Source organism: Peromyscus californicus, unplaced genomic scaffold (genome assembly GCF_007827085.1).
Source record: "Peromyscus californicus insignis strain IS unplaced genomic scaffold, ASM782708v3 Scaffold_8__1_contigs__length_139910024, whole genome shotgun sequence".
Lineage (NCBI taxonomy): Eukaryota > Metazoa > Chordata > Mammalia > Rodentia > Cricetidae > Peromyscus > Peromyscus californicus.
Window position 1 is genome coordinate 133,604,643 of NW_026294606.1, and position 24,971 is coordinate 133,629,613.

Below are 24,971 nucleotides of genomic sequence, written 5' to 3' on the forward strand. Positions count from 1 at the left end.
AGCTCTGACAATACTTTCCTTATGTATGTGTACATGTGCACTTACACTAATATTCTCTAAATAGCAGAGGAATGGAGAAAGATGGAGATGTCTCCAGAATCCTAATTCAAAACAATTAAGAAAGATGAATATGGTACTCTATATAAAATAGTTATAAATCTCTCTCAGAACGCCATTCGGCTTGAGACCTGATGACACTAAAGGAGGAGGAAGCAGCTAGGCGAGTCAGCAGCAGAGGGCAAGGGCAGCCCAGTGCCTGCGCCTGCTGCGCCTGCACATCAATGCACTGTGCATTCCTCACAGAAAGACTTCACACCTCCTCTCCTGTCAACACTCCAGTGCCTCCTTGCTTTTCTTACTCTCCACCACTAGTCTTATTTCCTACTTCCCAGAGGAAACAAACCAGCCAGAAAAGACTTCTGCTCTTGAGTCTATCAACTAACTTTCTGGCATCTCTGCTCACATGCCATGACTCATTACGGATGGATTCTCTGACCAGGAGGCTGCACTCACCCTCTGTGCACAAGAGCTCTCTTTGTCCTATTCAAAGAGCGGGTCCAACAATTCTCCCTTGTCTTAGTTACGTAGCAAATTTCCCCTCTACAACTAGATTTGTCTTGTTAATACAAATATGTAACTAATTTTTTCAACCTAAAAAAACCCCTCAATCCTTTATTAACTTTGTTGGTTTTTGTATCCTTTATTTAAAAAATTAACCTCAATGTTATCAATTATTCTTGATCTTAATGTTTCTTCTTTTATTCGTTCCCAAGCACATTTCAACCAAGCTTTGACTATATAATTCTATGCAAATAGCTTTTGTTAAGGCCACCAATGACAACCATCTTGTTAAACCAGTGGCCAGATCATTTTAACTGAACTGTTACCCATACCCCACTCCATACGTATTTTGAAACACATTCTCAGCTACACTCTGGGGCATCAAAATCTCTTGGTCTTCCTCCAAGGCAAAACGGGTATCCCTTGGCCGCCTTTGTGGATCTCTTAATAGTACAATATTCTACAACTTGATATAGCTTGGTGATATTTTTTGCCTCCATTCTTACCTTTTTCCCCAGTTAAACATGAAATTGTCCTTGATGATGAGGTCTTCCTAGTGAATATTTATGATTTGGACAGGACCAATATGAACACAGTGGATGGTGATTGGACCCTGAATTACAGATTCATACAATCAATTGTTTATCTATATCTTTGCTTGGATGTCTCGAAGGCAGCTCAATCTAAATGTGCAATACAAACTCTTTGTGAGTTCCTTAAACATGCTCATTCCCACACAACTCCTTATATTATAAACTGTAACTCCAACACTGCAGAGGCTCGGACTTGGAGTTACCCCTGACCTTTTTGCCCCTTTCAGTTCTATTTGATCAAGTTCTGTATTTCAACTACATCCCACCAGACTTTCGACTACTTTGGGCTAAACTAATAATCTGTCATGCCTTTACAGCGGTCATCCTGTTCCAACCATCATCCTCTTATAGGCTAGATATTCTCAACCTAGTGTCCAGAATCATCAAGCCAATGGTGGCGGTACCCATCTATAATCCTAACATTCTGAGGCAGGAGGATCAAGAGTTTAAGGTTAGCCTAGCCTACATAGTGAGACCCTGTCAGGAAAGAAAGGAAAGAAAAAACCAAGCATCAGAACATGCCATTCCCTTTATCAAAATGCATTCAGTTATTTCCTATTTCTCTCAAATGAAACTTCCAAGTCCAAAGTCTTCCATGCCTTGGCGTTGGCTGCACTGGTGGCATCGGAACACTCGATTCTTTATCTTTTGCTCAAACACTACTTTTCTCAGTGAGTCTGCACTTCCAGCCTAATGAAAACAGCAAGCTCCTCCCTTTCCCTACGGCCATTTCAGTCCCTTGTTTTCTCTTCCGTGGCACTCACTCACATCACAGAGACTGCATTTTTACTTGGTTGTTTCTTTCTTCTGCGACCTACCCACCATGGTAGTAATGACACCTCCGCTCTGCTTTCTGCTCTATGCATGGCAGAAGACTGTTCCTGGCACGTAAGGATTCAATTCACATTACTGAAAGGGCAATGAGCAGGTTTAAGTAACATTTCATTCTGTAAATACAAGACGGAGTGCAAGTGGGACAAGGTGGAGTTTAATTTTTAAGATCTATATTATAGAACACATCACTAGAAATAATTACAAGAGAGATTTTGATAATACAGAACAAGAGGAAATGTACATAAACTGTGACACAAACCGACAAGAAGAGGACTGGACTGAGGCGGGAACGAAGGCAGTCCGTCCACAAACCCAGCAGAATACAAGGACGATGGTGACAGGTACAGGTGGGGGTGTCTGATAAAATTTCTGTTTCTCATCCCATCTAATTCCCTTTCTGCATTAGCTGATGTGAAGAGAGACACTAGAGATATGAGACGCTAAGAAGAAAATGTGAGACGATTCTCCAGAATCAAAGAGGGAGTGTGGCAGGGAAGGTCAGGACTGTCAGACTCACTGAAGTCATTGTCACAAACTCATGGAGGAGCAGTTATCACAATGAAGATGGCTCTGGCATGTTCGAGTCCATGGGCAAACGGTGCAGAGCTGGCTGCCAGCAGGACTGGTGATTTGTGGCAAATATGGAGCAGTACGGGGGTGAACAAGACTGCTGACGTGGTCTGTGATAAAGGAATTATAACCAGAGAGCGTGGGGCCAAGGGGAGGTGAGATGTGAGAGTGTAGGGATGAATGCAGGGTGAGCACAGCCAGAGGCCCTGCAGAAATGACCAGGTCAGGAAACTCGCCATTTTGAAGAATTCTGGACTTGGGCATATACCATGCATGTAGGGGGCTACTGGTCAGACAGAATGTTGGAAAACATGATTATGAAGGGTCTGCCTATTGGGTAGCTGGCTGGGATGGAGGGAAGGTAAACTTGTTGGGCTGGGGGTTATTAAAAGGTCAGGCGTGTGAACAGTGAAAACAGCAGAGAGGAATCCCAATGTAGCACTGAGAAGAAAGCAATGCAAAGATGCTGATGGAGTAGGTCCTGAGAGAAGGACATGGGCTCCACAGTTACAGCAAGAGGGAGAGCAGACAGAAGGACGGACAGAGAGAAGGACGGACAGAGAGAAGGATGTGGGTTCCACAGTTATAACAAGAGGGAGAGCGGACAGAGAGAAGGACGTGGGTTCCACAGTTATAGCAAGAGGGAGAGCGGACAGAAAGAAGGACGGACAGAGAGAAGGACGGAGAGAAGGATGTGGGTTCCACAGTTATAACAAGAGGGAGAGCAGACAGAGAGAAGGATGGACAGAGAGAAGGATGTGGGGTTCCACAGTTATAACAAGAGAGACAGTGGACAGTGTGGATACATGCTAGCCTCCGAAGGAAGTAGACGATTGTGCAGAAGACAGGGGAAGTGACTCGGAACAGGTGGTGGGTGTAAGAACGACGCTTTCCTCCACTGCAAGGCTCCATGGCAGGAGCAAGAGTTGGCCGCTGAAGTGAACCAGAGGACAGGCTTTAACTGGAGCAGGACAGTGAAGGAGATATTCTGAGAGGTTAGTAATACAGGGAACTGAGATTTTACTAGAAAAACTATATTCCTTAGCAACTGTGTGGGAACACCAAGCAACTCCCATCTTTAAAACACGCTAAAGTAATTTCCAGGGCTCAAATTAATTCGTTGGGCTCTTTAACAGACCACAAGCTAGGCAGCTTAAACCAAGAGAAACACTGCCTCATAGCTCTGGAGGCTGTGGGTCTAAAATCAGATGCAGCCACGTTTCCTCAGAAACGTGTCTAGGAACATCCTCTGTCATGTCTTCTAGATCCCAGAGTCTGCTAGCAGCCCCTGGTGTTCCTTCGGCTGGTCGATGCTGCACCCTGACCTCCGCCTCCATTGTCACTGGGGTTCACCCTGTGTGTATTTGTCTCTTTGTTTTATGAGGACACAAATCACACTGGATTAAGGGCCCCACCCTCTTCCAGTATGACCTTATCTGAACTAATTACATTTGCAATGGCTGATTTCAAATTAGGCCACCTTTGGGTGTGCTGGAGACTAGGACTTCAACAAATCTTCCTGAGAGCCCCTAATGGAGGTGGAGAAAAAGAATAGCTTTTCTGGAATGTGTTTGTAGTTTAAGTCTCTCAATTATGTGTCCTGTTCAGTAAACAGGACTTGGAACGCAAGTGTTTTATAAATTCTCATTACAAAATGAATGATAGCCCAAACAGGCAAAAGGAACGTGCACCATGGTAGGCATGATCTAAAAGCCAAGCAACACAGAAGCAGCTATGATGTGGCAGGCTGATGCCTTTGAACCAACGGGGGAGTGCACTGCTCTGAAGGGAAGCACGGGGCTTCTGGCTGAGGGGCTCGGAGTGCTTTTGAGTCTCTCCACTTTAAAATATCAGACCATAAAGTTCACAAGCTCATAGTTCTGTGTGGAGGAAAACTTGTAGTAACATGATGCTAAGACACTCATCAGTGAGAAATGTCTTATTATGACATGCAGATGGAACGGAGGGTGAGGGAGTTTTTAATCAAAATAGAGTACCACTCATTCCAGGGCTCAACCACCTGGTGTGGCTGAAACTCTATCTGCACACTCTGTGCCTGTGTGTGAATGTACACTGTGGAGGCCAAAGGTCAACCTCAGCGTCCTTCCTAGTTGTGCTCTACCTTTCTTGTTTTGAGACAGGATCGTTTTATTGTCCCAAAGCTCCCTGGTTTGGCCAGGTTGGTCAGCCAGCAAGGCTTGGGATGTGCCTTCCTGGCACTGGGATTACAAGCATGAATCTTTACATTCTACTTTTTACATGGGTTCCGGAGCTCAGACTTAGGTAATCGCGCTTGCCTGGCAAGTACTTTACCATTGATCCACATCCCCTACTCTCCCAGCTCTTCTTGACTAAGTCACAGGAATTAGGCTTCCATATTTGATAATGTATAAGACCTAGGACAGGCAGCTTATTACTGTGCACGCGCTCAGTGCTGGGCGCTATACCTGCCCTGTGACTCTCAGACTAGCCTGCATTTTGTACCTGCAGAGAGCTCCTGCTAAGTTTCTACTGGGATGCCAAAACTTGGCCAAAAAAATACTAGTGGATAATTCCAGTTCTCACATCTAATATGCAGGTAGGCAGGCAGCAAGTCATTTCTTCGAAAGGAATGCAAATAACTTGACCCACTGCCTATTCTGAATTGCAGGAGCTCCAACACATGAGGTTCATTCTGAAGAGGGAAGTGATCTGACGACTCTTCCAACCTTGGAAGAGTGGAGCCGGCATTTCAAAAGGCAAGGTGAGGCTGTGGCTTATTACTTGAAGGTAATGGCTTTCATGAAAGATGCAGAATCCAACTGTTTGATAGTATATCTAGCCTTTCCTCCTCCAGACACAGCTGGTAAGGAATGAAGAAGCCCACTCGATTACTCTAATTGAATTCCAACTTGGGTAATTATACTATAATTAAATAAATTGTCCCCATAGTTTTAATTCACTGACAAATAGTGCTAGTGAAACAGCTTCATTTCATTCCTAGACACGCATCCCCGCTACATTTCCGTGATAAGTGGAGTGATTTATATTTGGAAGATGTGTGTGTTGAAAAACTGCACAGTTCATAAAATATTTTAGGTATCATTTATGATTACATATGCTTTGCTCAGCATGAGATAACATTAATTTCTATTATAATCTTTCATCTAATTTCTCATATGCTTAGTGCCAAAGGAAATAAGACAGTTAATTAGCATTGCTTGTTTTCAGAACAACTTTTGTTGAGTTAGCCAGTGGCCTGGATCTACTTGTAGTTTTGACATTTCCCCCTTACAGCACATTTTGTTGTCCTTGAGAGCTGGACTGCATTAGGAGTTTCTGCTTTCCATTTTACAAACGGGACCTGTTGTAGTAGCATTCCCAGGATTAGGGAATGAGTTGCAGTAGGCACCAGCTTTGGGATCTCAGCTGCCTCAGATCTCCTAGCTCAAGGTTCTTTTTCTCAAAAATGATCCAACACCGGGTCACTATTAATCACTTAGCTTTACTGAGAAAGAAAACGATGAGTAGTACATGTGTGATCCATGCCATAGGTCACTGGTTTATGATAATTAATGATTTATCCAGGAGCTGGAGGCCTAATCGCTAGGACCAGCTGCTGTCCCTGGACTGCAAGGCTGTGGGATTTTCTGGGTCTCAGGGATAATTCTCTGGGCTCCGCCGGGAGCGGGGCTCAAAACGTCACCAAATTATACCGAAGAATCCAGATTTCGGAGTTATTCTAAGGACTGAAGGTTTGAAGAAGGCTTGGGAGGTGGGAGTCTGTTTTTCCCTCATGGTGCTAGGATGCAAATGCAGGCCTTGAGCATGCTAGGAAAGGCATCTACCACCGAGTCACATCTGTAGTCCAGTAGATGGTATTTAATAAAAGACATCAATAAAAGACATGAAAGGCAATACCAAAATACTCACAAAAAGCAGCAGTAGCAACGGTGTCACAACGATGCCCTGAAAGAAGTAAAAGAGAGAATGATTATTTGTTGGCCTAGAAAGCATACTTCTTCCCCCATTTTGTGGGAAAGCGAGTCACGCTAGTCCTCTCGCTCCTAACAAAATGAGGAGAGATGGCTCTGCTACCGTCACATTGATGTCGCCTTAATGACTATTTGGATAAGGCCACACTGAAGTTACAACCCCATGCTCCTTAAACCCACCTTTCCTCCATTTCAATCTAAACTCCTTTCCCCACTGCACAGGTCCTGCAGAGGTGGAACCTGGCGGTTGGCAAGTCTTCTCACTCAAGGCCTTCTACTCTACTTTGGGTAAAGTGCCCCTTTTTGAGAGAAGACAGGTGGTTCAGTCCCAGTTGGGGTCCTCTCCTGAGCAAAGACCACGTCGGCTGTGATGAATGAGATGTCGTGATTTTGTAATGTGAACTGATCTCCCCCAGGAAATGAGCTGCGATCTCCAAACTCATTTCGCTTGATTAGACTCTGTGTCTCCATGGCGGAAGGGAAGTCTTTCATCTAATTCAGCCACACAGGACCACCTCAGTCCCTCTGCCTCCCCTAGGCAGAAATGAGTAAAAGATTTGTTTTCTTCGATGACAGGGAACAGTTTGAGGCTGTTGTCAATGAGGCAGGATACAAGCTTTTAGCTTTGCTTAAAAGCACACATTTGAGTTGGGAGTCAACATGACAGGTTTCACTTGAGAGCAGCAGACAAGGATGTGTCTCAGTTCTTCCTTTATTACTCAGAGCTCTGTTGTGATTTACACAAGAAAAAGCATTTCATATTTTTATTAATGCACTCTGTTTGAGACTTTGAAATTTTAGAGTCTGAATGTGTGTGTGCATGTGTGAGAGACAGAGACAGAGAGACCGAGGGCTGTCTTTTTCACCCATAAACAGTCCTTTTGGTATTTAGAAGGAAGTCTTTAGTCTTTGCTATTACTACACAGTTGTGAACATGGCATAAGAAACTTATACTATGGGAACAATAATTGCAATGATTCTTTTAGTTTATACTCATGTGAATATCCTTATACAGACTTGCTTTGCGATTGAATAACAGAATGAATATTGTTCACTGTGCAAACTTGAGCAAGTGGCCAGAGGGAGCAGAGCAGTGTGAGGGTCATACTTTTAAATCTCTTCACTACAGCACGCATTGCGGCTTATCAGTTCCACGGGTTTCTATGAAGCAAGTCTCACATTTTGGAGGGCTAGGTGTACCAAGCCAAAATAATTTGAATTCAGAAAGGCTACTGCCTGAGGCTGAGGGTGGATCTCAGAGGCAGAGTGTTTGTCCTGCAGGAACAAGGCTCGAGTTTGATCACCAGAACTTTAATAATAATAAAGAAAAATGGCTGCTAGACTTCATTCTTACAATTACATTTACTCTGTGTGTTTGTGTGTACACAAGCACACACACAAGGCATGTGTGCAGGTCAGAGGACAACTTATAGAAGCCCATTCTCTCTTTCCACCACATAGGTCCTGGGGATCAAATTAGGCCATAAAGCTTTGGCAGCAAGTAACTTTACCTGCTAAAGTATCTCACAGTCCTGAAAAGATACTTCTGTCTTTAGTGATCTGGGATGTATTTAGAATTTAGGTGGAATTCCAAGCTTTACAAAGTAATGTGAAAGTGAAAACAATCTGGTTGTTGGACCTCTCAACTTCATGATAAGTTTTAGAAACACTTATCAAACATCCATTTAAACACCACCTCTGTGCTCCTTCATGGCTGATGGAGGGTGAATCCAACACGGCTCCTATATTTCAACAGCTAATAGCCCAGAGACAAGTTCAGTACAGAGTGAGGTGTAAAGCTAAATATTCCGATGTAAGAGAAGTAGTGTGAAAGAGGGTGATTATTTATTTACCTTTGGGAGGTTTCCTGGTGGAAGAGATACTGGGGTTGGAGAATTAACGGAAAGTGATCTGGTAGGAGAAAGGGCTAGCCCAGGAAGGGAGAGGCGCCCTACAGCCATGAGAATTTGAGCAGGAAAGTACAGACACATGTGAAGCAAAGCAGGTAGAGCCGTTCAGCAAGAACTCCGGGGCCTGCTAGCCTATGAGCAGCAGCAAGCTGCCCGGTTAGAATGAGTTCATAGTTCAGTATGTGGAATGTGGATTTGAATTGCCTTATAACCTAACCAGTTCTTACCTCTGTCCATTAATTCACCGAAACGCAAACAAAACGCAACAACAACTTGCATTATGCTATGTTTTGTCACCAGCACTAACTAGTGGCACTGCTGAGAAACGCCGTGACATCTGTGACGGGCTAAGACATTTCTGTGTAGGAGAAGCTGAGCACCGCACTCTGGTGACATTTGTACTAGAGTTGATGGCATGCTGGCCATCACACAGTGCCTAGGGCCCACTGTTCTTCCTGACGGCCATTTCCTTTTTCTTTATAATAACCAGATGCCAGTGGGATTAGTAAGAACACAAATCCTATCAATGCTGTTTTGCTTCAGCACATTCATGTATGTTTTAAAACGTGACTCCCCAACATAAGGGGTTGAGTTACACTGTAGTTCTCTCTTGTACATGGGGAAAGAAGGGTTCTGAAAGGCCAAGCAAGCCAACACAAGGTCACATAGCAAAGATGGCAGAAGTTGGGTATGATCCGGCATCATCCAGTTCTACGTTCACCGGTCACTTGGAAGCAGAGCTCAACCACCAGCACCACTTTCTGCCGAATTCTACCCTAACACGGGGGGCAGTTGCCATAGAACCTTTGGGCCTAGTTGATAAGTGCCTCTCGGAGATGATCTCACTCTGGAAAGCACAGCACAGGTATCTGAGCTTTCTCTGTGGAGAAACTCCAAATGTACTATTGTATTACCTATACAATAATTTCTTTCTTGTTCTACCAAGGACTAGAAACATTCAGTCCTGAGATATGAAAATTTGCTGGATAGGATACACCATATAATTCTGACTTGAATATTCCTCATTATTTTTCAATAAGGGTGGTCCAAGTTCATTAACTATGACTAGATTATTAGAAATGCTGGACCCTTTCTTCAGTTATATTAGGTACTGAGTCATCTCCAATGCCATCAGCTGTGGTATGAGCACTATTAAGTTTGGGTGAAGTCATCATAATTATTACCAAATGTATAACAACCCATATTTATTAAGTACTCATGTCAGATACTGTGCTAAGGACTTTATGTCTATTATTTTATGAAATCTTCAGAACCACCCTACGAGCTCTGCACTATAATTATCCTTATACAAGGTAAGGAGCTGAACCTTGGACACAGAGAGGAAAGTGTGGAGGCCATTTGTCTCCTTAACTTCAGAGCCCAAACTCTTGAATGATGATTATACAGTCTTCAGGGTCCTGAGAGATGGCTCAGGGTAAAGATGTTTGCTGTTTGGTGATGCAGGCCTCATGGCCTAAGTTCAATGGCTGGAACCCATTTAAAGGAGGAAGGAGACAACTGACTTCCACATGTTCACTGTGGCAAGCCCCACCCCCACCCCTCCACGTACATACACAAAATTATAAATAAATTAAATGAAAAATTAACGTATTTATAATAAATGTTAAGCTATTTTGTTGGAGTTCTATTTTAAGGGTTAAATCAGAGAGGAGCTTAAAAACTCAGTGTGTCTTCGGATGACATGAACCAGACCATAAAGTGAGCCACTGTGTGGCGTGGCCTCTAAAGTTTGGCTTTTGCAGACATCCGTGGTAAAGGTGGGGACGGCGTGCACTCAAATTTAATGTGTTAGCAATGAACACAAGGACAGAGCATCAAATAAACATGGGTCTACAAAAGGGCCAACTGAATTTTCTCCTTTCTCTTTCTTAAGTAACTTCTTGACAGAGAAAGGCCCAGCACTCTCAGCGTTTGAAGGTCAGGGTCATGGCAGCTGTGTCGTGTAAAGCCCTTCTGCTGCAACACTGGAGAACTCAAACCAGGAAGGATGGCGGCCATGTCTCCTGGGAAACTCCCCCAAATCATTTACAAATAAACAAGGAACCCTCTCTCAGCAACAGGACTCACAAAAAAAGCGAAACTGAAATGAACTTTGCATCCTATTTTTAAAGAAAAACCTATGAAGAGGTTTTGCTGTAACAGTTCCAGTGATCTTACAGTTACTGATGTCTGAGGCCAGCCCCCAGTCCCCTTCTGCAAAACTTGACTACACAGAATGACAGGAGCTCAGCTTTGCAAAGGATCTTGGGACCACTTGGTCTAAGTCCTCACTGTCTACCTCTTGTACATCTTCATAAGAAATGTGAGCTGAGTGGCTGTGTCTTGTCCAGACACTTGCTCTTCCCAATCAATGGCCCTGACTAAAGGTCCAATATCAGAGGAAACACTTTTTTTTTTTTTTTTTTGGTTTTCCGAGACAGGGTTTCTTGGTATGACAGACCTGGCTGTCCTGGAACTTGCTTTGTAGCCCAGGCTCTGCCTCCTGACTGCTGGAATTAAAGGTGTGTGCCACCATGCTAAGGCGGGAAACACTTTCTGAAACCCCAAACCATCAACACTGTTGTCTTCATCCAGAGGAAGGCCTACCTTTCTTCCTTGACAGAGGCTTTTAACTGACTCAGGCCTGGTGCAATGAGACTCCTGGGTGCTTTAGCCCTTTCCGCTCCTGATACTTTAGTAGTAATGCTGCTGCTAACATTGAGTCTCCCTAGTGTCAAAGTCCTTGGTTCCTACTACTACTACTCCTAGGCTGGTTTTGAGCCTTCTTCTAAATGTACCCTCACCAAGATGCATTCACAGATGGACAGACTGCATAATAGAAATGTCCTGATCCATAGAAATGAGACAGAAAGGCTGTCCTTGCAGTGTGAAGCTGGAGCCCACTGGCCAAGCCAAGGACTCCACAGCTACCTGGACAGACACTGGCCAACCCAAGGATTTCATGGTGACCTGGACAGACACTGGCCAACCCAAGGATCTCACAGCTACCTGGACAGACACTGGCTAAGCCAAGGACTCCATAGCTACCTGGATGGACACTGGCCAACCCAAGGGTCTCAAGCTACCTGGACGGACACTGGCCAACCCAAGGGTCTCACAGCTACCTGGACAGACACTGGCCAACCCAAGGACTCCATAGCTACCTGCATGGACACTGGCCAACCCAAGGGTCTCAAGCTACCTGAACGGACACTGGCCAACCCAAGGGTCTCACAGCTACCTGGACAGACACTGGCCAACCCAAGGATTTTACAGCTACCTGGACAGACACTGGCCAACCCAAGGGACTCACAGCTACCTAGAGAGACACTGGCCAACCCAAGGATTCCAGAGCTACCTCGGCAGACACAAGCCAACCCAAGGTTTCACAGCTACCTGGATGGACACTGGCCAACCCAAGGATTTCACAGATACCTGGACAGATAAACTTTTCTTTCTTGGGCTCCTATTTACTATTGTTTAGTGACCTGACTATGAAACACATGGCAATTTATACAATTTATTTGTCTTGTAGTGGGAAAAAAATGGCCCTAAAAGTTATTGTCCTGTTGACCTCTAATGAAAACTAATCAGTTCTGTCTATAATGTAAATGCATTTAATATGTTTTTCTGGTGGCCTATATATAAATGTCCACTATCACCTTGGGAGCCATTTAACATGTGCTGATGCCTTATTATCCTTAAGAGTGACTGTCCAGCCTATTTGTTCCATATGCGTGAGGAAATCATGCCGTTAACTTTTGAAAATTAAACTCTGGCAATACTTTTCCTTTATTTGTACATTAGTGCAAAAATTAACTTTGAAAAGTTAACAACAATGATTCCTCCAGCTCTCTGCTTTTGCCTTATGGCTAACATATAAAGGTCTGTTAAAAAGCTGGGAAAAGTTCACCCTTCAGGAACAAGGCTATGGCCAGCCAGTATGTGGTTCTAATGGTTCCAGTCAACTAATTCAAAGCATTAAATTATAAAAGAGTGGTGTGGGCAGTTCCAAGGATACCTAAATTTAAACAAAATGGGGAGCATATGAAGTTGACAATATATGATACTACAGCGACAACAAAGTACATGAGTTCTTTAAGGAAGAAATAGCCTTGTGTGCAGGTGTGTGTCTGTCATCACAACACAACAGTGAAGTCAGCCTGGCTAAATGAGACTCTGTTCCCCCCAAAGCAACAAACACCCAATCAAACAACAATGACAATGGCTGTCACACAGCCTGAGAAAAATACACTAGCTGTTAGAGGCTGAGGTATACAGTGACAAATGGCACAAACACACCCATGTCTTCCGAGTTTTCAGAGAGCAGAGACAAGCAACTATAATAATGTGATGAGCACACAAAACAAAAATCTCAGAGAGCTCTGAAAGGACTCAGTCAGGGTGAGAAGCCAAAAGAAGGAACAGAGGAGAGGAGAGAGGAGGGGAGGGGAGGGGAGGGGAGGGGAGGGGAGAAGAACCCACAGAGACTCAAACTGAGGAGTACAGTGGGCTGTGCAGTTGGGAAGGATGAACTTGAAAATCCAAAGACACACAGAATGGTCGAGTAATCAATCCATCTTGGGGTTTGGGCTTCGTGTCAATGACGGGACACCACAAGAAGAACAAGAAGAGAGGTGGACAAGACTCTGTGGTGACATCATGGTGACAGCTTAGAGGAGAGCAAAGTGGAAGACTGGGATGGAGGGAACCTGCCACTGTGGTATACGTCTGTAATCTAAGAAATAAAGCTTGCCTGAAGATCAGAGGACAGAGCCAGCCACAGAGCCAGCCATGGAGGTCAGGCAGACAGATCTCTGCGAGCTCAAGGCCATGCTGGGCTACATGACATTAATCCAGTCTAAAAGAGAAACAGCCAGGCAGTGGTGGCACACACCTTTAATTCCAGCACTAGGAAGGCTGAGACAGGAAATGATGTGGCTGGGCAGAGAAAGGAATATAAGGCAGGAGACAGGAGTTCGCCCTGCCCTTCCCGGCTCTTCCAGGCTGAGGAGTTGGTGAAGTAAGAGGTGGTGGCTGTGGCTGCTCTGCCTCTCTGATCTTTCAGCTTTCACCCTGATATCTGGCTCCGGGTTTTTATTACAAGACCATTTAGGATTTGTGCAACATGCCACACTCTAAGCAGAAGTTGATGTGAGCTAAGGGGATGGAATTTTAGAGAAGGAGACAAAGATGGGGGAAGTCCTTCAAGATGCATGGATGGATGGATGGATGGATGGATGCATGGATGGATGGATCAGTTAGCTGAGGGTAGGGGACAGTGGCAAGAAGGAAGGAGGAACAATTTCTTAGTTTTCTGAATTAGGTGATTCTTGACCAAACAGGACACCACAGAGCCAATTACTCAGCCAAGATGGCCCTGGTTTGTCTCACTTTCCTTGGGCAAGGTAAGTGTGAGGGGTCCACGAGGCCTCCCGCTGGAGATGTAGTAGCTGCTTATATGGGCCTGAAGCGGAATGCTGCATCAGGACAGTGGACACAATTGGCCGAGTCCTCAGCACACAGTAGGCTGTTCCCTGCTGCACAGGAGAGAAGTTAAAGAGCACACAGTGCGGGCTGAAGCACCGCACTGACATGACTGTGAGAGAATTAAACAGGAAGGGAGGAAGGGAGGAAGGGAGGGAGACGGAGCGAGGGAGGAAACAGGCCAGAGTCTGGCCAACTCTTTGAAGAGCCAAGACTCCTGGGTCAGAGGCAAAGGCTTCTGTCACTCAGCAAGTAGCTGAAGCAGGCACCGAGGCCATTCTCCTCGGTCCCAAGTCCAGCAGGTGACGCAGATGCTCAGGCTGATGTCTGCATGGGCCATGGGTAGCATTACGGGAAAGAATACTGTCTCGGCGAGGGAACATGCATCTTTTCTAACGGGCAGAAGGCAGACCAGCCCTTTCTCCTCGGGGAGACTCTATTCAAACAGCCTTGAAAAGGCCATGAACACAGAGTGGGCAGTGTCTGTGCTCCAAAAATATACTAAAACACAAGACAGAGCTGCCTTCCAACAGAGGAGGTGCCCAGCAACTTAGTCAACATTGGGTCAATTAAGCACACATGTTACCAAGCTCAGTATCACTTTCTTCAAATACAATCACAGGGCTAATAACCTCAGACAAGAAAAGGATAGCCAGATAACCCTTCGTAATGATCAAAAAGTGTTCCTCAAAGATAACACTGATTCTTGGACACCATCACTCAAATAAAGTAAGGTTCTGACCAATGGAACTGATGTCCAACTCACAATTTTCTCTTTTACTTTTTTTTTTTTTTTTTTTTTTTTTTTTGGTTTTTCGAGACAGGGTTTCTCTGTGTAGCTTTGCGCCTTTCCTGGATCTCGCTCTGTAGACCAGGCTGGCCTCGAACTCACAAAGATCCGCCTGCCTCTGCCTCCCGAGTGCTGGGATTAAAGGCGTGCGCCACCACTGCCCGGCTCTTTTACTTTTTAAATGGATGAATCCGATAAGTGTCCTTTTGAAATCTAGACCCTTGATAGATTGGAATGTGGTCTCAGAACTGGCAGTAGTGGGCTATTCCCCAGACCAATTACTTTATAATCCTCACTTTGGCAATCTCCTTGGGCAGTCTGTAGGTGAGCTTCTGAGTGGGTGGGCGGATTTAGAACCTAGAGCAGAAGCTGTGTTGGGCCAGATCATTATCTGAAGCTGCGCTGCTGGAATCACTTCACATGGCTGTTGTACCTGGAAAACAGCCAGCAACCACAACAGGTAAATAAACAGGAATGGCCACAGGTGCCCTGGAGGCGGTGAGTGGCAGATCTCTGTGCCTTAGTGTTGCTCTGGATTAAAACTATATTTCACAAAAAAAGAAGTGCAACAGGCTATTCTCTCCAATAACCTGGCTTCCAGTGGAGCCATGCTAATCCCTGGAACATCACAACACATTCCTCTCTAACTCCTTATCTTCCTCCAGATGGACATCAAATGACTTGCTAGTAGTATATCCATCCACTTTCCCCTTCTGGGCATGCACAGTGACATCTGCAAGACTCCAGCTGTTGATCCTGCCCCCTTTCTGTAGGACTTGTCAGGGATGGAGATTCAGGAGTCACAAATGTCAATGTTCTCAGGACCTGATGAGGTCATCTCTCCAAGCCAGCAGACAGAGAGCACTTGATGAGGTCATTTGTTGGAGCCACTAGACAGAGCCTGCTTATCTTGGGACAACTTCTCTTTTCCAAAATTGACTCTTTGCTAAAAATGATGTTGGAGAGGAAGGACCAGTGGGGAGGGGAAATAAAAATGTTGAACTGAACAAACTGAATTTAGGGTCCTAATATTCAGAGTTGCAAAGCAGATAAAGAAGAAACACAAAAAGGAAAAACATGTATATTACTAACTACCACCAACACAATGACAGATGTTAATGATGAAAAACAGTGTCAAAATGCATGATTTCTCTTTTTGCATTTTTTTAAATATGGGATCAAACTTGCTATGTAGCCAATGCTGGCCTTAAGCACCGGAACTTCCTGTGTCCATCTCCTAAGTCTTGGAATTATATATATATATATATATATGCCACCATGTTTGATTTTCTTTTTACTTTTAAAGTGAATAATTAATTCTTTCTCTCTGGCCATGGAAACTCACCCCCTGTATTAAACAGTTAGCTGCTAACTTGGCCTTTTCTATGCAGATTAAGCTGACAGAAACAACTAAGGTACAATTAATGCCCATAGCAAGATTTCCTGTGTTCTCCAAGGAAATTTCATGTGAATCTTCTGTATGTTTACAGATTTAAAACACGACAAGTAAACCCAAAGAAGTGTCTTAAAATTCTTATCTGTATGCAACAGGCCTAGGAGGCAGCAGGAGGAGACAGAGTGAAGGGTTAGCTTCTGAGACCACACTATAAAGACACCGGCTTCTGGGGCGAAGGCAAGATCTTATGTCAAAGGTTCATTTTGGCCTGCAGGCCTCCTCTGTGTGCATATGCTGCAATAAGGATCTGCAGTGTGGCTTTCCCTGGGACTAGGAGAACAGTCCATCCATTGTTAGCACAGCAAACACTATGCACAAGAAGCCCAGCTTCCTAATGTCAACAGATTGATTCTATAAGACCCAATGGCTGGCCAAAGCTCACCTGTGTAGCTGGAGATTTCTCCAGTCCCGTGGGGGGGGGGGGGGCAGCAGCAGTCACTCAGACCCAAGTAAAGACACAGAGACTTATATTACTTATAAACTGTATGGCCATGGCAGGCTTCTTGCTATTTAGTTCTTATATCTTAAATTAACCCATTTCTATAAATCTATACCTTGCCACATGGCTTGTGGTTTACCGTACTTTACATCTTACTTTTCATGGCGATGGTGGCTGGCAGCATATCCTGACTCAGCCTTCCGCTTCCCAGAATTTTCCTCTCTGCTTATCCCACCTACATTATACTTCCTGCCTGGCCAATACTGGCTATACTACACTATACTGGCTACTGGCCAATCAGTGTTTTATTTATCTATCAATCAATCAATCAATCAATCAATCAATCAGAGCAACATATTTCACAGCACACAGAAAGACATCCCCAGCACACCCAGTCTGAAACATATCCATAGGAACTTGTGGCGCTTCTTGCTTTAGACTCACTGTTTTAGTAGTGTCTTAAGAGTTTCTGTTTCTGTGAAGGGACACCATGACCACAGCAACTCTTATAAAGGAAAACATTTAATTGGGGCTGGCTTACAGTTTCAGAGGTTTAGTCCATTATCATCATGGCAGGACGTGGTGGTGTGCAGGCAGACACCCAATGAGAAGACAGCATGGTGGTGGAGGGGTAGCTGAGAGTTCTCCATCTGGATTGGCAGGCAGCAGGAAGACAGGGTGACACTGGCCTGGTTTGAGCATTTGAAACCTCAGCCCCAGTGACACATTGCCTCCAACAATCTACACCTCCTAATAGTGACACTCCTTGGTGACCAAGCATTCAAATCTATGAGCCTATGGGGGCCATTTCTATTGAAGCCACCACAAGAGGGTAGCAAATACTACCAAGAAACCAACAGCCAGAATTTACTCAGAAATGTTATATAGTAGGAACTATGTTAAATGTTTTTCAAATATTATTTCATTTAAAGTCAAAGTAAGAAACCTGATTGTCAATTTACAGGTGAGAAACATGGGGCTTACAGAGAGCACGAGTAACCATGGGTACCGTGGAGACGAGGACTGCAGGACAGGAATCACATTGATAGCTGAAAGGTCAGGAGGTGACGGCCCAAGGAAAGGGAGAAGAGGGGTGGAAAAAACGAACAAAGGAGAAAACAAGAACTTAAAAGAGAGTATAGTCAAGATATTGATAGCAATACAAATCAAATTTCATATGTACATACATATAATACATGCATGTATGTGTGTGTGTATATATATTATATATATATAATATTATATATATATATATATATATATATATAATATATATACAGTCTCTTGCCAAAGGCACTCCAATAGCTTAATGTGCTAAGAACCTCTTAGATCCCTGGGATAACACGAGATCTTCATTTCCACCAGCTCAAATGATTCCATGTATGTTTACTACTCGAATTATTGGCATTTTCAAAACAACAGTGCCTGGCTGATACGAAGCACTTAAGAAATTTTTTTGCTGGACCAGTGGGTGGGTGGATGGATGGATGGATGTGTGTCCACACACGCTTCTCTCAGGGAGCAGGGTATCCACCTAACGAGAAGACACTATTGCAAGTGCTTTAAGATACTTACATTGGTGACAGCAACGAGTCAGCCGACACATAGCGAAAGCTTTGTATGTATGATGTATGTATGTATGTGTGTATGATGTATGTATGTATATATGATGTATGTATGTATGTATTTATGTATGTATGTATGATGTATGTATGTATGTATACTAAGCCAGTTTATGCTTTTGACACACATAACTCATGCAGTCCTTAACACATTATAACAAAGTGTTGTTACGACTTTCATTTTACAGACAAGAAAACAGAAGTAGACGGGAGAATTATACAGAAATTAAGAGAGTTGGGTGCAGTGGGGTGGGATGGGAATCCAGGATCACTACCATCATGTTATTGTCTACATCCTGATCAAGAGTTCTCTGAGGGCTTAGGGAAGTGGAGGACATTAGAGATGACTACCTCCTTTAACACAATCCAAAACTAACGCCCAAGGGCGGCCATCTCGGCACTCACGGCTGCAGCGTTAGTGGAAGCGCAAGAACCAGCAAGGGTACGACATCCCAAGCCCAGATCTTTATTTCTAACAGCACAGGTGCTCAGGTGAAGGGCTAGAGTGCAGTCCACAGCCAGAAGACCCAAGGTCATTGCCTGAATGATGTTATTTGTTACACACACGAGAAAAAGGAATGGCAGACAGGGCATTATAACAGACTAGAAACAGGAACCATTGCAGAGAATAAAACCTTACAACAGGAGCTCTCTTCTGTCTGCCTGCTTAAGAAAACAAAAAACAGCTGGGCAGTTTTTTGGGCATGCTGGGCATGCCTTTAATCTCAGCACACGGGAGGCAGAGGCAGGCAGATCTGTGTGAGTTCGAGACCAGCCTGCTCTACAGAGTGAGTTCCTGGACAGTCAGGGCTACACAGAGAAACCCTGACTCAAAAAAATGAACCCACAAAAAAAAAAAAAAAGAAACAAAACAGCCCCAGATGATAATACAGCTGGGGGAGGAATGTGTTAACAAAACTCAGAAAAGGTATATGCAAGGTGGGGGGGGGGCATGGAAGAGGACAGAGAAAGAGGCAATGGGATGACTAGTGAGATTTTGGGCCCTGGGGATTTCATTCAGGCCTCTGGGTACTTAGAGGAGGAAAAGGGGCTTTCTAGAATAATTAGAAATTGATTTCCTTTTAAATAAGGCATTGAAAATAACAGTTTAATCAAAACTACTGTTCAGATTTATTCTAAAGCTTTAATCTAAACAGACAGACAGAAAAGCAGACCTCTATTCATGTGAAATGAATGGGCTTGGCAAGGCTCATCCACCACTTTTAGACGTGTCTGAAGGACAGCATACTCTGCTGTGGGCACTGCTGTGCTGACCAACACCAGGTATGAAACAGCTGCATCCATCTGCCTTGTCTCACACCAAGTAGTCGGATTTACTCCAGTTTTCATGATATTCCTTAATCAGACCCTCCTCCCAGCACAGAAAACTAGCACTTAAGATTTTTACTCAGAGAGGCTCCAGTCCAGAGAAGATGAATTAACCAATGCTCCTAAAAAGGTATGTACCTCCTGTGAGCATCAGTGGTCACTGGCCTTTCCTCCCACCCACAAGGAAAGAGGGGTAGGATTTCAGTACCAGGTTGTCTTTTCAAAGTCTATTTCCCTCCCCCCCACCACCAGTGTCCGTCAGGAAGGAGTATCAGTGGGTAGAAGACGAAAAATGACCCTGAGTGTGAAAAGCTTAGACATGGATCTTGGATTCCAAATTTCTCTGGGGCAGTGCTCCCCAAAGCCGCACTGAACAGGAAACAGGAGGGAAAGCCGGGACTGGCCCAGCAGATAATGGCTTATAGTAACTACTAAGTAGACTTGGCCACTTGATGATCATGTAAGGTTTTGGTATAAAGTGTTGAACAATAAGATCACTGCTGGAGCTGGAAAGCATCTGTCATGCAAGTCTGAGGACTGACTTTGAATCTTCAGTGCCATGGAAAGCAGAAAACAGGAGCACACCTTTGTAATCTCGGTACCTTTAAGCGAGGTGAGAAGTTAACCAGCCAGTTAGCCTGGTGTACACAGCAGCAAACCAGAGACACAAAACCAAACCTGTCTTAAGACAGCGTGCAAGGAGAGGGCTGACTCCTGATGCTCTCCTGACCGCCACATGTGCACTATGGTATGAGTGAGCCACGATCAACACACACACACACACACACACACACACACACACACACACACACACACACCATGTCAACGTCCGAATTTTACTGTGTTAGGAAAATGCAAAAAAGTTGTGGAAAGCACTTTTAAAGTATTAGACTTTTATCCCTGAAATCCTAAGGTAAATGGTTAAAAACAATACTGACATTTTACAAAATTATATACAGCAAATTCCCCTTAATGTTTCAGTTAAGACTTATCCCAATATAGTTACTTCTAGGTCTTAATTAAATAGTGAGTTTTGTAAATAAGGAAAAAAATTTGGAGCAGAAATAGCTGTATTTATAGTCACACTACATATTTATTGTGTGTGTATGTGAGTGCATGTACACGTTTGTGTGTGTAGGTCACAGCACAGCTTTCTGCAGTTGGGTCTCTCCTACCGAGCATGAGGCGGGCTCTCTCCTGCTCTGCTGTGCACTCCATGGTAGCTGCCCAACAAACTTCTAGACAGTTCTGTCTCTGCCTCCTAGTTTGGCTTAGGGTGTGGAGATTACAGATGTGCTCCACTGAGCCTGGCTTTGGATGAGGCTCCAGGGACTAAACTGAGAGTGCCAGGCTTGCAAGGCTAGCCTTACCCACTGGGTCTGTCCCCCGCCGACCACCCCTGGTTATCTGTTTTTGTTACTGCTGTTTGCTGGTGTTCTGAGGCATGGTCTTTCTAGACAGCTGAGGCCTCAAATTTAACAACCTTTCAGCTTCCGCCTACCAAGGGCTGATGTTACCACAGCTCGTTAGATATTTATTTTTAAATGTATTCTGTTAAACATTTCCGTATCTTTGGAACTTTTAAAAGTGCCAGAGAGTAAGAAATGAACATCAGAAAAATTACAAACACATTTAGCTAGGTCTTTAAAGAAAACAAAAACTCTGTGTCAACATAATTTTTCTAGTTCCCCAGTAGAGGGCAACTTTACACACTTTGACAGTTAAAAACAAACAAACAAACAAACCCTGCCAGCAACTCTAAATCCATGCACATTAAATCAATAAGAATCAGGAGACACTGAAAGTAAAACAAACCAGCTCGTGCTTATAAACTGATTCTACTAGCAGGCAGCTATAGAATATCACTTACAGGACTTCACTAATTAGGAATGGAATACATCTAATGAACAATTAGCAGGATGGTCAACATAAGCAGCACTGTAAGACTGTTAACCAGAGCAGCCAGCCATCTGTTCACATGACAGCAATCAGTGACTGAACACTGTTCTAAAAAAAGTAACTATTTTGACCAATTTTTGGTATGACTGATTTATAAAGGAAGCTCAGGTAAATATGTATGTTTTCAACAAGAATAAAAAAGAAAACCGAAAAACTGAGCATGCTCCAACATTTGAAAGGCATGATTTTTTTTTTTTTTTGGTTTTTCGAGACAGGGTTTCTCTGTGTAGTTTTGCGCCTTTCCTGGAACTCACTTAGTAGCCCAGGCTGGCCTCAAACTCACAGAGATCTGCCTGGCTCTGCCTCCTGAGTGCTGGGATTAAAGGCGTGCGCCACCACTGCCCGGCCGACTGTTTTTGATATTATGAAATCTGAATTAATTCTTATAGTGCTCACATATTAATGACAGCAGGCTGAGGAAATAATTGCATCTACAGTTACGTGGGCAACCTGAGAAACATCCCACTATACACGTACTATGTTGTGCTCTATCCAGCAGCAGGACACAATGTCACATGTTCTCATTCATTCCTTCATCCAACACTTTGCCTTTTTTTTTCAAGTATATGTGTATGTGGTATGTGTTCACATGCATGTAGGTACACATGTATGTTCACACATGTGTATGGACATACAAAGGCAGGGAGTTGATACTGGGTGTCTTACTCAATGGCTTTCCAACTCACTGACTGGAGCAGGCCTGGGGCTCACAGATTTTGGCTCCTCCAGCTAGCCAGCATGTCCCAGAATCCCCTTCTCCATCTCCCAAGTGCTGGGATTACTGGCATCCACCATGCCTGCCTAGCTTCTTTTGTGAGTTCTAGAGATCTGAACTCTGACCCTGACACTTGCAGGGCAAACCTTCTACCCACTGAGCCACCTGCGCCCAGCCCCCATTCAACACTTTCTTACTGGATGCTTACAGTGTGGTAGACACTCGTTAGAAGTTAGGAACACAGACTGACAGAGCTCTCTGAATTCTCAGAGTTTATATACTATGTAATCACACACACACACACACACACACACACACACACACACACACACACCCCAAAAGATATAATAAAGTCTTCTAAAAAGATAAGCTTACAAGGTGGATAGTTGATTACCCTATCTCCTAAACTAGTATTTTCAATATGGATGACAATTGTAAGAAAAACTGAAAAGGTTTGTTATTTAATACTCACTGCCCTTGCACAAAATAATACAGGATCTCAGCAGGAAAAGTGTTGGGGAATATTATTTTAAGGTGTGTTACTTCTGTTTATGTTGCATTTGTTTAACTCTGTGAAACTGTGTTACTGTGCCTGTCTAAAGCACCTGATTGGTCTAATAAAGAGCTGAATGGACAACGGTGAGGCAGGAGGGAGAAATAGGTGGGGCCAGGAGGCAGAGAGGATAAAAAGAGGGAGAAATATGGGAGGAAGAAGAGAAGTAGCCAGAGAAAAAGGAGTACCCAGGGGCCAGCCACCCAATTACATAGCAAGCCACAGAGTAAGAGTAAGATTTATATAAGTAAGAGAACAGGAAAAGCCCAGGTAGACAGGTAATTAAAAAAACGTAGACAGGGCTAATTTAAAGTTAAGAAAAGCTGGCAAGAAACAAGCCAAGCTAAGGCCAGGCATTTATAATTAATAATAAGCCTCAGTGTGAGATTTATTTGGGAGCTGGGTGGTGCCCCCACAAGAGTAAGAAAACAAGCAACAGAAGAGCAGTGTTGTACAGAAAGTCAAAAGGATGAAAAGTAGGATTTTCTAGGACCCCACTAAACTGAGAGACATTCACTGTTTCTAATGACCCCTTCCAGAAACAAACAGCATATCAGTATCCACCATCCTCGACCACCACCATCAGCTCGCTGCTGTCAGGGACTCAGGACCATAGCTTTCTAAGGCTGTCACATCACTCACTGGACTATGCACACAGGTTTGCCTTCCCTTGCTCAACTGAATTCCTAGTGCTCTTCCCCAAAAGAGAATATAAGTACGTTACATTCTTTTATTTGACTTGTTTTATTGTTTCTTAAACACAAGTTATTTTATCCATCTCTGACTCCTCTCAATTATAACAAAAAAACGTGGTTATACAATTTTGCCTGAAATTGATAAGCTCTATGGTATATAGTGTTGATTGGTCTGATATTTGAAGATGATTGGTGAACTTCAGAAGCAGCCTGGCAATATGACCTTTAATAGATTACAAAGTAACAAACAGTAAAAGGAAGAAGCATTTGCACAGGACAGAGAAGTCACAAGTAACTTCATCAGTTCACACACAGCGCAACAATCTTCTCACCAGGGTTTCCTGTGGAAATACTAACTGGAACACTAGCCATGTTTTAAGTCAGGGAACTTTTATAACAGATTTATTGCACAACCATCATTTACGTTTCACTTAAAATATTCAACTGCACAAGTAAGATCCTGTATCACTGCATCTGCAATACTGCTTAAACCATGTGCTTGCTCTCATGCCACATCTGATTTTAAATGTGGTCACCGGACTTTTAAAATTTATAAAAACATTATGCAAAGGAAAACCCATGGCACTAGGTGGCGCTGTGGGACCTTGCAGGGCAAAGCAACACCAGAAAATTCTGTGCTAGACAAATTGTTACTGGTGATTATGTACAATTACATGCACATTAAATGTTTTGTGTGTATAGTCCAATGCGACTCTCATAATAAGAACAGCACAGTGTTGAAGCAAGCTCAACAGAAGTCTTTCAGGAAGACACAACATCATTTCAAATCCCTTGTCCTAATTCTTGTGTCCTTAAAAGTTTTTCCATATAATGAATGCACTTTTGAAGTATGTTTCTTAACTATTATTTTATTTATACTAGAGATACTTCTCATTTAAGACTAAAGCAAGCCAATAATTAGGTATTTTTGCCAAAGAATTTTCTACAAGGTAATCTCTTCCGTCACAATGCATTGTAATCATGGGCTGTATCCTCTGCTCTCCCAGAAGTGACTGCTTGTCGCTGAGCTGCAGTTTGGATGCAGCTGCCGGTTCATCAAGGTAAACACAGGAATAAGGTGGCGGCGGCGGGTAAGAAGAAATTCAGATAACACACACTCATACCCCACACCTCCATGCCAGCTGAAGGAAGCACCGTCTGCCGTCTTCTTGTGGTCTGCGGGCGACTCATCGATGCCTGCTTACTGAGTCCAACATGCCCCCCCCATCCACTAACCTACGAGTGACCAATCTCACACGTAATTTACGTCAAATGAAGGACAGCCACTGACCTGTCATCTTTCGACAATGTTTTATTATGTCTGTCTGTCCCTCCATAAAGAACAAACACTACTAGTGACGTGGGAGGTAAAACATGGTTCAGAAGCATGAACTGTCTAAGATGAGCTTTGGCTCAGAAATCCCCAAAACTAAAGTACTTAATTGAGTGGATAGGAATGTATGGCTAGTGTAAAATTTAAAACC

The 24,971-nt window shown here is 43.7% G+C and overlaps 1 protein-coding gene across 11 annotated transcripts in view; it reads right to left on the bottom strand.

Annotated features, from left to right (window-relative positions):
- Nucleotides 1-24,971, bottom strand: part of Slc10a7 (solute carrier family 10 member 7) — a 234,111-nt gene that overhangs the window by 55,598 nt on the left and 153,542 nt on the right. For all 11 annotated transcript variants that reach the window (XR_008215640.1, XM_052727224.1, XM_052727222.1 and 8 more), the window contains one exon: nucleotides 6,471-6,506. Coding sequence is in view for 10 of the 11 variants with exons in the window: in XM_052727224.1 (XP_052583184.1) it covers nucleotides 6,471-6,506 (36 nt within the window). In the remaining variant the exon portion in view is untranslated. The remainder of the gene's footprint in view (nucleotides 1-6,470; nucleotides 6,507-24,971) is intronic.